The sequence below is a fragment of the Somniosus microcephalus genome, unplaced genomic scaffold (assembly GCF_052327205.1).
Source record: "Somniosus microcephalus isolate GS21.2 unplaced genomic scaffold, FLI_Smic_1.0 unresolved_chr6, whole genome shotgun sequence".
NCBI classification, from domain to species: Eukaryota; Metazoa; Chordata; class Chondrichthyes; order Squaliformes; family Somniosidae; genus Somniosus; species Somniosus microcephalus.
The window spans coordinates 11243682-11256181 of NW_028225184.1; the positions used below are offsets into that span (position 1 = coordinate 11243682).

The 12500-nt window shown below is 49.7% G+C and overlaps 1 protein-coding gene across 1 annotated transcript in view; it reads left to right on the top strand.

Moving 5' to 3' along the window:
- The first annotated feature begins 24 nt into the window (after nt 1-24).
- Nucleotides 25-12500, top strand: part of nit1 (nitrilase 1) — a 14048-nt gene continuing 1572 nt past the window's right edge. The window contains exons 1-2 of the mRNA XM_085978183.1: nt 25-163; nt 3681-3806. Of these exons, the coding sequence (XP_085834309.1) occupies nt 77-163; nt 3681-3806 (213 nt within the window). The 5' untranslated portion in view covers nt 25-76. The remainder of the gene's footprint in view (nt 164-3680; nt 3807-12500) is intronic.

Genomic DNA, 12500 nt, shown 5'->3' on the forward strand with positions numbered 1-12500 from the left:
ACACATTGTTTGATTTTACTTTTTTTAAGGTGAAATCGCTGCCATTTATCAGAAAACTCACCTCTTCGACGCGGAAATGAAGGGTCGCGTCTCAATGAAGGAAAGTAACTTCACAATCCCTGGTCCCGGGATCGAGGCTCCTGTCGACACCCCAATAGGCAAGGTGAACGAACGAGGCAGCGCTTTACTCTGTATCTAACACTGTGCTGTACCTGCCCTGGGAGTGTTTGACGGGACAGTGTAGAGGGAGCTTTACTCTGTATCTAACCCCGTGCTGTACCTGCCCTGGGAGTGTTTGACGGGACAGTGTAGTGGGAGCTTTACTCTGTATCTAACCCCGTGCTGTACCTGCCCTGGGAGTGTTTGACGGGACAGTGTAGTGGGAGCTTTACTCTGTATCTAACACTGTGCTGTACCTGTCCTGGGAGTGTTTGATGGGACAGTGTAGAGGGAGCTTTACTCTGTATCTAACCCCGTGCTGTACCTGCCCTGGGAGTGTTTGATGGGACAGTGTAGAGGGAGCTTTACTCTGTATCTAACCCGTGCTGTACCTGCCCTGGGAGTGTTTGATGGGACAGTGTAGAGGGAGCTTTACTCTGTATCTAACCCCGTGCTGTACCTGCCCTGGGAGTGTTTGATGGGACAGTGTAGAGGGAGCTTTACTCTGTATGTAACCCCGTGCTGTACCTGCCCTGGGAGTGTTTGATGGGACAGTGTAGAGGGAGCTTTACTCTGTATCTAGCCCCGTGCTGTACCTGCCCTGGGAGTGTTTGATGGGAGAGTGTAGAGGGAGCTTTACTCTGTATCTAACCCCGTGCTGTACCTGCCCTGGGAGTGTTTGATGGGACAGTGTAGAGGGAGCTTTACTCTGTATCTAACCCGTGCTGTACCTGCACTGGGAGTGTTTGATGGGACAGTGTAGAGGGAGCTTTACTCTGTATCTAACCCCGTGCTGTACCTGCCCTGGGAGTGTTTGATGGGACAGTGTAGAGGGAGCTTTACTCTGTATCTAACCCGTGCTGTACCTGCCCTGGGAGTGTTTGATGGGACAGTGTAGAGGGAGCTTTACTCTGTATCTAACCCCGTGCTGTACCTGCCCTGGGAGTGTTTGATGGGACAGTGTAGGGGGAGCTTTACTCTGTATCTAACCCGTGCTGTACCTGCCCTGGAAGTGTTTGATGGGACAGTGTAGAGGGAGCTTTACTCTGTATCTAACCCGTGCTGTACCTGCCCTGGGAGTGTTTGATGGGACAGTGTAGAGGGAGCTTTACTCTCTATCTAACCCATGCTGTACCTGCCCTGGGAGTGTTTGATGAGACAGTGTAGAGGGAGCTTTACTCTGTATCTAACCCCGTGCTGTACCTGCCCTGGGAGTGTTTGATGGGACAGTGTAGAGGGAGCTTTACTCTGTATCTAACCCCGTGCTGTACCTGCCCTGGGAGTGTTTGATGGGACAGTGTAGAGGGAGCTTTACTCTGTATCTAACCCGTGCTGTACCTGCCCTGGGAGTGTTTGATGGGACAATGCAGAGGGAGCTTTACTCTGTATCTAACCCCGTGCTGTACCTGCCCTGGGAGTGTTTGATGGGACAGTGTAGAGGGAGCTTTACTCTGTATCTAACCCGTGCTGTATCTGCCCTGGGAGTGTTTGATGGGACAGTGTAGAGGGAGCTTTACTCTGTATCTAACCCGTGCTGTACCTGCCCTGGGAGTGTTTGATGGGACAGTGTACAGGGAGCTTTACTCTGTATCTAACCCCGTGCTGCACCTGCCCTGGGAGTGTTTGATGGGACAGTGTAGAGGGAGCTTTACTCTGTATCTAACCCCGTGCTGTACCTGCCCTGGGAGTGTTTGATGGGACAGTGTAGAGGGAGCTTTACTCTGTATCTAACCCCGTGCTGTACCTGCCCTGGGAGTGTTTGATGAGACAGTGTAGAGGGAGCTTTACCCTTTATCTAACCCCATGCTGTACCTGCCCTGGGAGTGTTTGATGGGACAGTGTAGAGGGAGCTTTGCTCTGTATCTAACCCGTGCTGTACCTGCCCTGGGAGTGTTTGATGGGACAGTGTAGAGGGAGCTTTACTCTGTATCTAACCCGTGCTGTACCTGCCCTGGGAGTGTTTGATGGGACAGTGTAGAGGGAGCTTTACTCTGTATCTAACCCGTGCTGTACCTGCCCTGGGAGTGTTTGATGGGACAGTGTAGAGGGAGCTTTACTCTGTATCTAACCCGTGCTGTACCTGCCCTGGGAGTGTTTGATGGGACAGTGTAGAGGGAGCTTTACTCTGTATCTAACCCTTGCTGTACCTGCCCTGGGAGTGTTTGATGAGACAGTGTAGAGGGAGCTTTACCCTTTATCTAACCCCATGCTGTACCTGCCCTGGGAGTGTTTCATGGGACAGTGTAGAGGGAGCTTTACTCTGTATCTAACCCGTGCTGTACCTGCCCTGGGAGTGTTTGATGGGACAGTGTAGAGGGAGCTTTACTCTGTATCTAACCCGTGCTGTACCTGCCCTGGGAGTGTTTGATGGGACAGTGTAGAGGGAGCTTTACTCTGTATCTAACCCGTGCTGTACCTGCCCTGGGAGTGTTTGATGGGTCAGTGTAGAGGGAGCTTTACTCTGTATCTAACCCCGTGCTGTACCTGCCCTGGGAGTGTTTGATGGGACAGTGTAGAGGGAGCTTTACTCTGTATCTAACCCCGTGCTGTACCTGCCCTGGGAGTGTTTGATGGGACAGTGTAGAGGGAGCTTTACTCTGTGTCTAACCCATGCTGTACCTGCCCTGGGAGTGTTTGATGGGACAGTGTAGAGGGAGCTTTACTCTGTATCTAACCCCGTGCTGTACCTGCCCTGGGAGTGTTTGATGGGACAGTGTAGAGGGAGCTTTACTCTGGATCTAACCCCGTGCTGTACCTGCCCTGAGAGTGTTTGATGGGACAGTGTAGAGGGAGCTTTACTCTGTATCTAACCCGTGCTGTACCTGCCCTGGGAGTGTTTGATGGGACAGTGTTGAGGGAGCTTTACTCTGTATCTAACCCCGTGCTGTACCTGCCCTGGGAGTGTTTGATGGGACAGTGTAGAGGGAGCTTTACTCTGTATCTAACCTGTGCTGTACCTGCCCTGGGAGTGTTTGATGGGACAGTGTAGAGGGAGCTTTACTCTGTATCTAACCCCGTGCTGTACCTGCCCTGGGAGTGTTTGATGAGACAGTGTAGAGGGAGCTTTACTCTGTATCTAACCCGTGCTGTACCTGCCCTGGGAGTGTTTGATGGGACAGTGTAGAGGGAGCTTTACTCTGTATCTAACCCCGAGCTGTACCTGCCCTGGGAGTGTTTAATGGGACAGTGTAGAGGGAGCTTTACTCTGTATCTAACCCCGTGCTGTACCTGCCCTGGGAGTGTTTGATGGGGCAGTGTAGAGGGAGCTTTACTCTGTATCTAACCCCGTGCTGTACCTGCCCTGGGAGTGTTTGATGGGACAGTGTAGAGGGAGCTTTACTCTGTATCTAACCCGTGCTGTACCTGCCCTGGGAGTGTTTGATGGGACAGTGTAGAGGGAGCTTTACTCTGTATCTAACCCCGTGCTGTACCTGCCCCGGGAGTGTTTGATGGGACAGTGTAGAGGGAGCTTTACTCTGTATCTAACCCCGTGCTGTACCTGCCCTAATTCTCTCTCTTAGCTGGGCCTTGCGATCTGCTACGATCTTCGTTTTCCGGAAATTTCCCTTGCGCTGGCTCAGGAGGGGGCTGAAATCCTGACATTCCCATCTGCATTCACCATGACAACAGGATTGGCACATTGGGAGGTAAGATTAATCGTGATTTCAGTGTGTGTGAGAGCCCGGGTGTGAAGGAACGCTCCTTTAATAGTGATTTCAGTGTGTGTGTGAGCCCGGGTGTGAAGGAACGCTCCTTTAATAGTGATTTCAGTGTGTGTGAGAGCCCGGGTGTGAAGGAACGTTCCTTTAATAGTGATTTCAGTGTGTGTGTGAGCCCGGGTGTGAAGGAACGCTCCTTTAATAGTGATTTCAGTGTGTGTGTGAGCCCGGGTGTGAAGGAACGCTCCTTTAATAGTGATTTCAGTGTGTGTGAGCCCGGGTGTGAAGGAACGCTCCTTTAATAGTGATTTCAGTGTGTGTGAGAGCCCGGGTGTGAAGGAACGTTCCTTTAATAGTGATTTCAGTGTGTGTGTGAGCCCGGGTGTGAAGGAACGCTCCTTTAATAGTGATTTCAGTGTGTGTGAGAGCCCGGGTGTGAAGGAACGGTCCTTTAATAGTGATTTCAGTGTGTGTGAGCCCGGGTGTGAAGGAACGCTCCTTTAATAGTGATTTCAGTGTGTGTGAGAGCCCGGGAGTGAAGGAACGTTCCTTTAATAGTGATTTCAGTGTGTGTGTGAGCCCGGGTGTGAAGGAACGCTCCTTTAATAGTGATTTCAGTGTGTGTGTGAGCCCGGGTGTGAAGGAACGCTCCGTTAATAGTGATTTCAGTGTGTGTGAGAGCCCAGGTGTGAAGGAACGCTCCTTTAATAGTGATTTCAGTGTGTGTGTGAGCCCGGGTGTGAAGGAACGCTCCTTTAATAGTGATTTCAGTGTGTGTGAGCCCAGGTGTGAAGGAACACTCCTTTAATAGTGATTTCAGTGTGTGTGTGAGCCCGGGTGTGAAGGAACGCTCCTTTAATAGTGATTTCAGTGTGTGTGTGCCCGGGTGTGAAGGAACGCTCCTTTAATAGTGATTTCAGTGTGTGTTTGAGCCCGGGTGTGAAGGAACGCTCCTTTAATAGTGATTTCAGTGTGTGTGTGAGCCCGGGTGTGAAGGAACGCTCCTTTAATAGTGATTTCAGTGTGTGTGTGAGCCCGGGTGTGAAGGAACACTCCTCTAATAGTGATTTCAGTGTGTGTGTGAGCCCGGGTGTGAAGGAACGTTCCTTTAATAGTGATTTCAGTGTGTGTGTGAGCCCGGGTGTGAAGGAACGCTCCTTTAATAGTGATTTCAGTGTGTGTGTGAGCCCGGGTGTGAAGGAACGCTCCTTTAATAGTGATTTCAGTGTGTGTGAGCCCGGGTGTGAAGGAACGCTCCTTTAATAGTGATTTCAGTGTGTGTGTGAGCCCGGGTGTGAAGGAACGCTCCTTTAATAGTGATTTCAGTGTGTGTGTGAGCCCTGGTGTGAAGGAACGTTCCTTTAATAGTGATTTCAGTGTGTGTGAGCCCGGGTGTGAAGGAACGCTCCTTTAATAGTGATTTCAGTGTGTGTGAGCCCGGGTGTGAAGGAACGCTCCTTTAATAGTGATTTCAGTGTGTGTGAGCCCGGGTGTGAAGGAACGCTCCTTTAATAGTGATTTCAGTGTGTGTGAGCCCGGGTGTGAAGGAACGCTCCTTTAATAGTGATTTCAGTGTGTGTGAGCCCGGGTGTGAAGGAACGCTCCTTTAATAGTGATTTCAGTGTGTGTGTGAGCCCGGGTGTGAAGGAACGCTCCTTTAATAGTGATTTCAGTGTGTGTGTGAGCCCGGGTGTGAAGGAACGCTCCTTTAATAGTGATTTCAGTGTGTGTGAGCCCGGGTGTGAAGGAACGCTCCTTTAATAGTGATTTCAGTGTGTGAGAGCGGGTGTGAAGGAACGCTCCTTTAATAGTGATTTCAGTGTGTGTGTGAGCCCGGGGTGTGAAGGAACGCTCCTTTAATAGTGATTTCAGTGTGTGTGTGAGCCCGGGTGTGAAGGCACGCTCCTTTAATAGTGATTTCAGTGTGTGTGAGCCCGGGTGTGAAGGAACGCTCCTTTAATAGTGATTTCAGTGTGTGAGAGCCCGGGTGTGAAGGAACGCTCCTTTAATAGTGATTTCAGTGTGTGTGTGAGCCCGGGTGTGAAGGAACGCTCCTTTAATAGTGATTTCTGTGTGTGTGAGCCGGGTGTGAAGGAACGCTCCTTTAATAGTGATTTCAGTGTGTGTGTGAGCCCGGGTGTGAAGGAACGCTCCTTTAATAGTGATTTCAGTGTGTGTGTGAGCCCGGGTGTGAAGGAACGCTCCTTTAATAGTGATTTCAGTGTGTGTGAGCCCGGGTGTGAAGGAACACTCCTTTAATAGTGATTTCAGTGTGTGTGTGAGCCCGGGTGTGAAGGAACGCTCCTTTAATAGTGATTTCAGTGTTTGTGTGAGAGACCGGGTGTGAAGGAACGCTCCTTTAATAGTGATTTCAGTGTGTGTGTGAGCCCGGGTGTAAAGGGACGCTCCTTTAAAAGTGATTTCAGTGTGTGTGTGAGCCCGGGTGTGAAGGAACGCTCCTTTAATAGTGATTTCAGTGTGTGAGAGCCCGGGTGTGAAGGAACGCTCCTTTAATAGTGATTTCAGTGTGTGTGTGAGCCCGGGTGTGAAGGAACGCTCCTTTAATAGTGATTTCAGTGTGTGTGAGCCCGGGTGAGAAGGAACGCTCCTTTAATAGTGATTTCAGTGTGTGTGAGCCCGGGTGTGAAGGAACGCTCCTTTAATAGTGATTTCAGTGTGTGAGAGCCCGGTGTGAAGGAACGCTCCTTTAATAGTGATTTCAGTGTGTGTTTGAGCCCGGGTGTGAAGGAACGCTCCTTTAATAGTGATTTCAGTGTGTGTGAGCCCGGGTGTGAAGGAACGCTCCTTTAATAGTGATTTCAGTGTGTGTGTGAGCCCGGGTGTGAAGGAACGCTCCTTTAATAGTGATTTCAGTGTGTGTGAGCCCGGGTGTGAAGGAACGCTCCTTTAATAGTGATTTCAGTGTGTGTGTGAGCCCGGGTGTGAAGGAACGCTCCTTTAATAGTGATTTCAGTGTGTGTGTGAGCCCGGGTGTGAAGGAACGCTCCTTTAATAGTGATTTCAGTGTGTGAGAGCCCGGGTGTGAAGGAACGCTCCTTTAATAGTGATTTCAGTGTGTGTGAGCCCGGGTGTGAAGGAACGCTACTTTAATAGTGATTTCAGTGTGTGTGTGAGCCCGGGTGTGAAGGAGCGCTCCTTTAACAGTGATTTCAGTGTGTGTGAGCCCGGGTGTGAAGGAACGCTCCTTTAATAGTGATTTCAGTGTGTGTGAGCCCGGGTGTGAAGTAACGCTCCTTTAATAGTGATTTCAGTGTGTGTGTGAGCCCGGGTGTGAAGGAACGCTCCTTTAATAGTGATTTCAGTGTGTGTGTGAGCCCGGGTGTGAAGGAACACTCCTTTAATAGTGATTTCAGTGTGTGTCAGAGCCCGGGTGTGAAGGAACGCTCCTTTAATCGTGATTTCAGTGTGTGTGTGAGCCCGGGTGTGAAGGAACGCTCCTTTAATAGTGATTTCAGTGTGTGTGTGAGCCCGGGTGTGAAGGAACGCTCCTTTAATAGTGATTTCAGTGTGTGTGAGAGCCCGGGTGTGAAGGAACGCTCCTTTAATAGTGATTTCAGTGTGTGTGTGAGCCCGGGTGTGAAGGAACGCTCCTTTAATAGTGATTTCAGCGTGTGTGTGAGCCCGGGTGTGAAGGAACGCTCCTTTAATAGTGATTTCAGTGTGTGTGTGAGCCCGGGTGTGAAGGAACGCTCCTTTAATAGTGATTTCAGTGTGTGTGAGAGCCCGGGTGTGAAGGAACGCTCCTTTAATAGTGATTTCAGTGTGTGAGAGCCCGGGTGTGAAGGAACGCTCCTTTAATAGTGATTTCAGTGTGTGTGAGCCCGGGTGTGAAGGAACCCTCCTTTAATAGTGATTTCAGTGTGTGTGGGCCCGGGTGTGAAGGAACGCTCCTTTAATAGTGATTTCAGTGTGTGTGTGAGCTGGGTGTGAAGGAACGCTCCTTTAATAGTGATTTCAGTGTGTGTGAGCCCGGGTGTGAAGGAACGCTCCTTTAATAGTGATTTCAGTGTGTGTGTGAGCCCGGGTGTGAAGGAACACTCCTTTAATAATGATTTCAGTGTGTGTGAGAGCCCGGGGTGTGATTTCAGTGTGTGTGAGTCCGGGTGTGAAGGAACGCCCCGTTAATTGTGATTTCAGTGTGTGTGAGAGCCCGGGTGTGAAGGAACGCTCCTTTAATAGTGATTTCAGTGTGTGTGTGAGCCCGGGTGTGAAGGAACGCTCCTTTAATAGTGATTTCAGTGTGTGTGTGAGCCCGGGTGTGAAGGAACGCTCCTTTAATAGTGATTTCAGTGTGTGAGAGCCCGGGTGTGAAGGAACGCTCCTTTAATAGTGATTTCAGTGTGTGTGAGCCCGGGTGTGAAGGAACGCTACTTTAATAGTGATTTCAGTGTGTGTGTGAGCCCGGGTGTGAAGGAGCGCTCCTTTAACAGTGATTTCAGTGTGTGTGAGCCCGGGTGTGAAGGAACGCTCCTTTAATAGTGATTTCAGTGTGTGTGAGCCCGGGTGTGAAGTAACGCTCCTTTAATAGTGATTTCAGTGTGTCTGTGAGCCCGGGTGTGAAGGAACGCTCCTTTAATAGTGATTTCAGTGTGTGTGTGAGCCCGGGTGTGAAGGAACACTCCTTTAATAGTGATTTCAGTGTGTGTCAGAGCCCGGGTGTGAAGGAACGCTCCTTTAATCGTGATTTCAGTGTGTGTGTGAGCCCGGGTGTGAAGGAACGCTCCTTTAATAGTGATTTCAGTGTGTGTGTGAGCCCGGGTGTGAAGGAACGCTCCTTTAATAGTGATTTCAGTGTGTGTGAGAGCCCGGGTGTGAAGGAACGCTCCTTTAATATTGATTTCAGTGTGTGTGTGAGCCCGGGTGTGAAGGAACGCTCCTTTAATAGTGATTTCAGCGTGTGTGTGAGCCCGGGTGTGAAGGAACGCTCCTTTAATAGTGATTTCAGCGTGTGTGTGAGCCCGGGTGTGAAGGAACGCTCCTTTAATAGTGATTTCAGCGTGTGTGTGAGCCCGGGTGTGAAGGAACGCTCCTTTAATAGTGATTTCAGTGTGTGTGTGAGCCCGGGTGTGAAGGAACGCTCCTTTAATAGTGATTTCAGCGTGTGTGTGAGCCCGGGTGTGAAGGAACGCTCCTTTAATAGTGATTTCAGTGTGTGAGGAGCCCGGGTGTGAAGGAACGCTCCTTTAATAGTGATTTCAGTGTGTGTGAGCCCGGGTGTGAAGGAACCCTCCTTTAATAGTGATTTCAGTGTGTGTGGGCCCGGGTGTGAAGGAACGCTCCTTTAATAGTGATTTCAGTGTGTGTGTGAGCTGGGTGTGAAGGAACGCTCCTTTAATAGTGATTTCAGTGTGTGTGAGCCCGGGTGTGAAGGAACGCTCCTTTAATAGTGATTTCAGTGTGTGTGTGAGCCCGGGTGTGAAGGAACACTCCTTTAATAATGATTTCAGTGTGTGTGAGAGCCCGGGTGTGATTTCAGTGTGTGTGAGTCCGGGTGTGAAGGAACGCCCCGTTAATTGTGATTTCAGTGTGTGTGAGAGCCCGGGTGTGAAGGAACGCTCCTTTAATAGTGATTTCAGTGTGTGTGTGAGCCCGGGTGTGAAGGAACGCTCCTTTAATAGTGATTTCAGTGTGTGTGAGCCCGGGTGTGAAGGAACGCTCCTTTAATAGTGATTTCAGTGTGTGTGAGCCCGGGTGTGAAGGAACGCTCCTTTAATAGTGATTTCAGTGTGTGTGAGCCCGGGTGTGAAGGAACGCTCCTTTAATAGTGATTTCAGTGTGTGTGAGAGCCCGGGTGTGAAGGAACGCTCCTTTAATAGTGATTTCAGTGTGTGAGAGCCCGGGTGTGAAGGAACGTTCCTTTAATAGTGATTTCAGTGTGTGTGTGAGCCCGGGTGTGAAGGAACGCTCCTTTAATAGTGATTTCAGTGTGTGTGTGAGCCCGGGTGTGAAGGAACGCTCCTTTAATAGTGATTTCAGTGTGTGTGTGAGCCCGGGTGTGAAGGAACGTTCCTTTAATAGTGATTTCAGTGTGTGTGTGAGCCCGGGTGTGAAGGAACGCTCCTTTAATAGTGATTTCAGTGTGTGTGTGAGCCCGGGTGTGAAGGAACACTCCTTTAATAGTGATTTCAGTGTGTGTGTGAGCCCGGGTGTGAAGGAGCGCTCCTTTAACAGTGATTTCAGTGTGTGTGTGGGCCCGGGTGTGAAGGAACGCTCCTTTAATAGTGATTTCAGTGTGTGTGAGCCCAGGTATGAAGGAACACTCCTTTAATAGTGATTTCAGTGTGTGTGTGAGCCCGGGTGTGAAGGAACGCTCCTTTAATAGTGATTTCAGTGTGTGAGAGCCCGGGTGTGAAGGAACGCTCCTTTAATAGTGATTTCAGTGTGTGTGTGCCCGGGTGTGAAGGAACGCTCCTTTAATAGTGATTTCAGTGTGTGTGTGAGCCCGGGTGTGAAGGAACGCTCCTATAATAGTGATTTCAGTGTGTGTGAGCCCAGGTGTGAAGGAACGCTCCTTTAATAGTGATTTCAGTGTGTGTGAGCCTGGGTGTGAAGGAACGCCCCTTTAATAGTGATTTCAGTGTGTGTGTGAGCCCGGGTGTGAAGGAACGCCCCTTTAATAGTGATTTCAGTGAGTGTGAGAGCCCGGGTGTGAAGGGACGCTCCTTTAATAGTGATTTCAGTGTGTGTGTGAGCCCGGGTGTGAAGGAACGCTCCTTTAATAGTGATTTCAGTGTGTGTGTGAGCCTGGGTGTGAAGGAACGCTCCTTTAATAGTGATTTCAGTGTGTGTGTGAGCCCGGGTGTGAAGGAACGTTCCTTTAATAGTGATTTCAGTTTGTGTGGGCCCGGGTGTGAAGGAACGCTCCTTTAATAGTGATTTCAGTGTGTGTGAGCCCGGGTGTGAAGAAACGCTCCTTTAATAGTGATTTCAGTCTGTGTGTATGAGCCCGGGTGTGAAGGAACGCTCCTTTAATAGTGATTTCAGTGTGTGTGAGCCCGGGTGTGAAGGAACGTTCCTTTAATGGTGATTTCAGTGTGTGTGTGAGCCCGGGTGTGAAGGAACGCTCCTTTAATAGTGATTTCAGTGTGTGTGAGCCCGGGTGTGAAGGAACGCTCCTTTAATAGTGATTTCAGTGTGTGTGTGAGCCCGGGTGTGAAGGAACGCTCCTTTAATAGTGATTTCAGTGTGTGTGTGAGCCCGGGTGTGAAGGAATGCTCCTTTAATAGTGATTTCAGTGTGTGTGTGAGCCCTGGTGTGAAGGAACGCTCCTTTAATAGTGATTTCAGTGTGTGTGAGCCCGGGTGTGAAGGAACGCTCCTTTAATAGTGATTTCAGTGTGTGTGTGAGCCCGGGTGTGAAGGAACGCTCCTTTAATAGTGATTTCAGTGTGTGTGTGAGCCCGGGTGTGAAGGAACGCTCCTTTAATAGTGATTTCAGTGTGTCAGAGCCCGGGTGTGAAGGAACGCTCCTTTAATAGTGATTTCAGTGTGTGTGTGAGCCCGGGTGTGAAGGAACGCTGCTTTAATAGTGATTTCAGTGTGTGTGTGAGCCCGGGTGTGAAGGAACGCTCCTTTAATAGTGATTTCAGTGTGTGTGTGAGCCCGGGTGTGAAGGAACGCTCCTTTAATAGTGATTTCAGTGTGTGTGAGCCCGGGTGTGAAGGAACGCTCCTTTAATAGTGATTTCAGTGTGTGTGAGCCCGGGTGTGAAGGAACGCTCCTTTAATAGTGATTTCAGTGTGTGTGTGAGCACGGGTGTGAAAGAACGCTCCTTTAATAGTGATTTCAGTGTGTGTGTGAGCCCGGGTGTGAAGGAACGCTCCTTTAATAGTGATTTCAGTGTGTGTGAGCCCGGGTGTGAAGGAACGCTCCTTTAATAGTGATTTCAGTGTGTGTGTGAGCCCGAGTGTGAAGGAACACTCCTTTGATAGTGATTTCAGTGTGTGTGTGAGCCCGGGTGTGAAGGAACATTCCTTTAATAGTGATTTCAGTGTGTGTGAGAGCCCGGGTGTGAAGGAACGCTCCTTTAATAGTGATTTCAGTGTGTGTGTGAGCCCGGGTGTGAAGGAACGCTCCTTTAATAGTGATTTCAGTGTGTGTGAGCCCGGGTGTGAAGGAACGCTCCTTTAATAGTGATTTCAGTGTGTGAGTGAGCCCGGGTGTGAAGGAACGCTCCTTTAATAGTGATTTCAGTGTGTGTGTGAGCCCGGGTGTGAAAGAACGCTCCTTTAATAGTGATTTCAGTGTGTGTGTGAGCCCGGGTGTGAAGGAACGCTCCTTTAATAGTGATTTCAGTGTGTGTGTGAGCCCGGGTGTGAAGGAACGCTCCTTTAATAGTGATTTCAGTGTGTGTAAGAGCCCGGGTGTGAAGGAACGCTTCTTTAATAGTGATTTCAGTGTGTGAGAGCCCGGGTGTGAAGGAACGCTCCTTTAATAGTGATTTCAGTGTGTGTGTGAGCCCGGGTGTGAAGGAACGCTCCTTTAATAGTGATTTCAGTGTGTGTGTGAGCCCGGGTGTGAAGGAACGCTCCTTTAATAGTGATTTCAGTGTGTGTGTGAGAGCCCGGGTGTGAAGGAACGCTCCTTTAATAGTGATTTCAATGTGTGTGTGATCCCGGGTGTGAAGGAACGCTCCTTTAATTGTGATTTCAGTGTGTGTGTG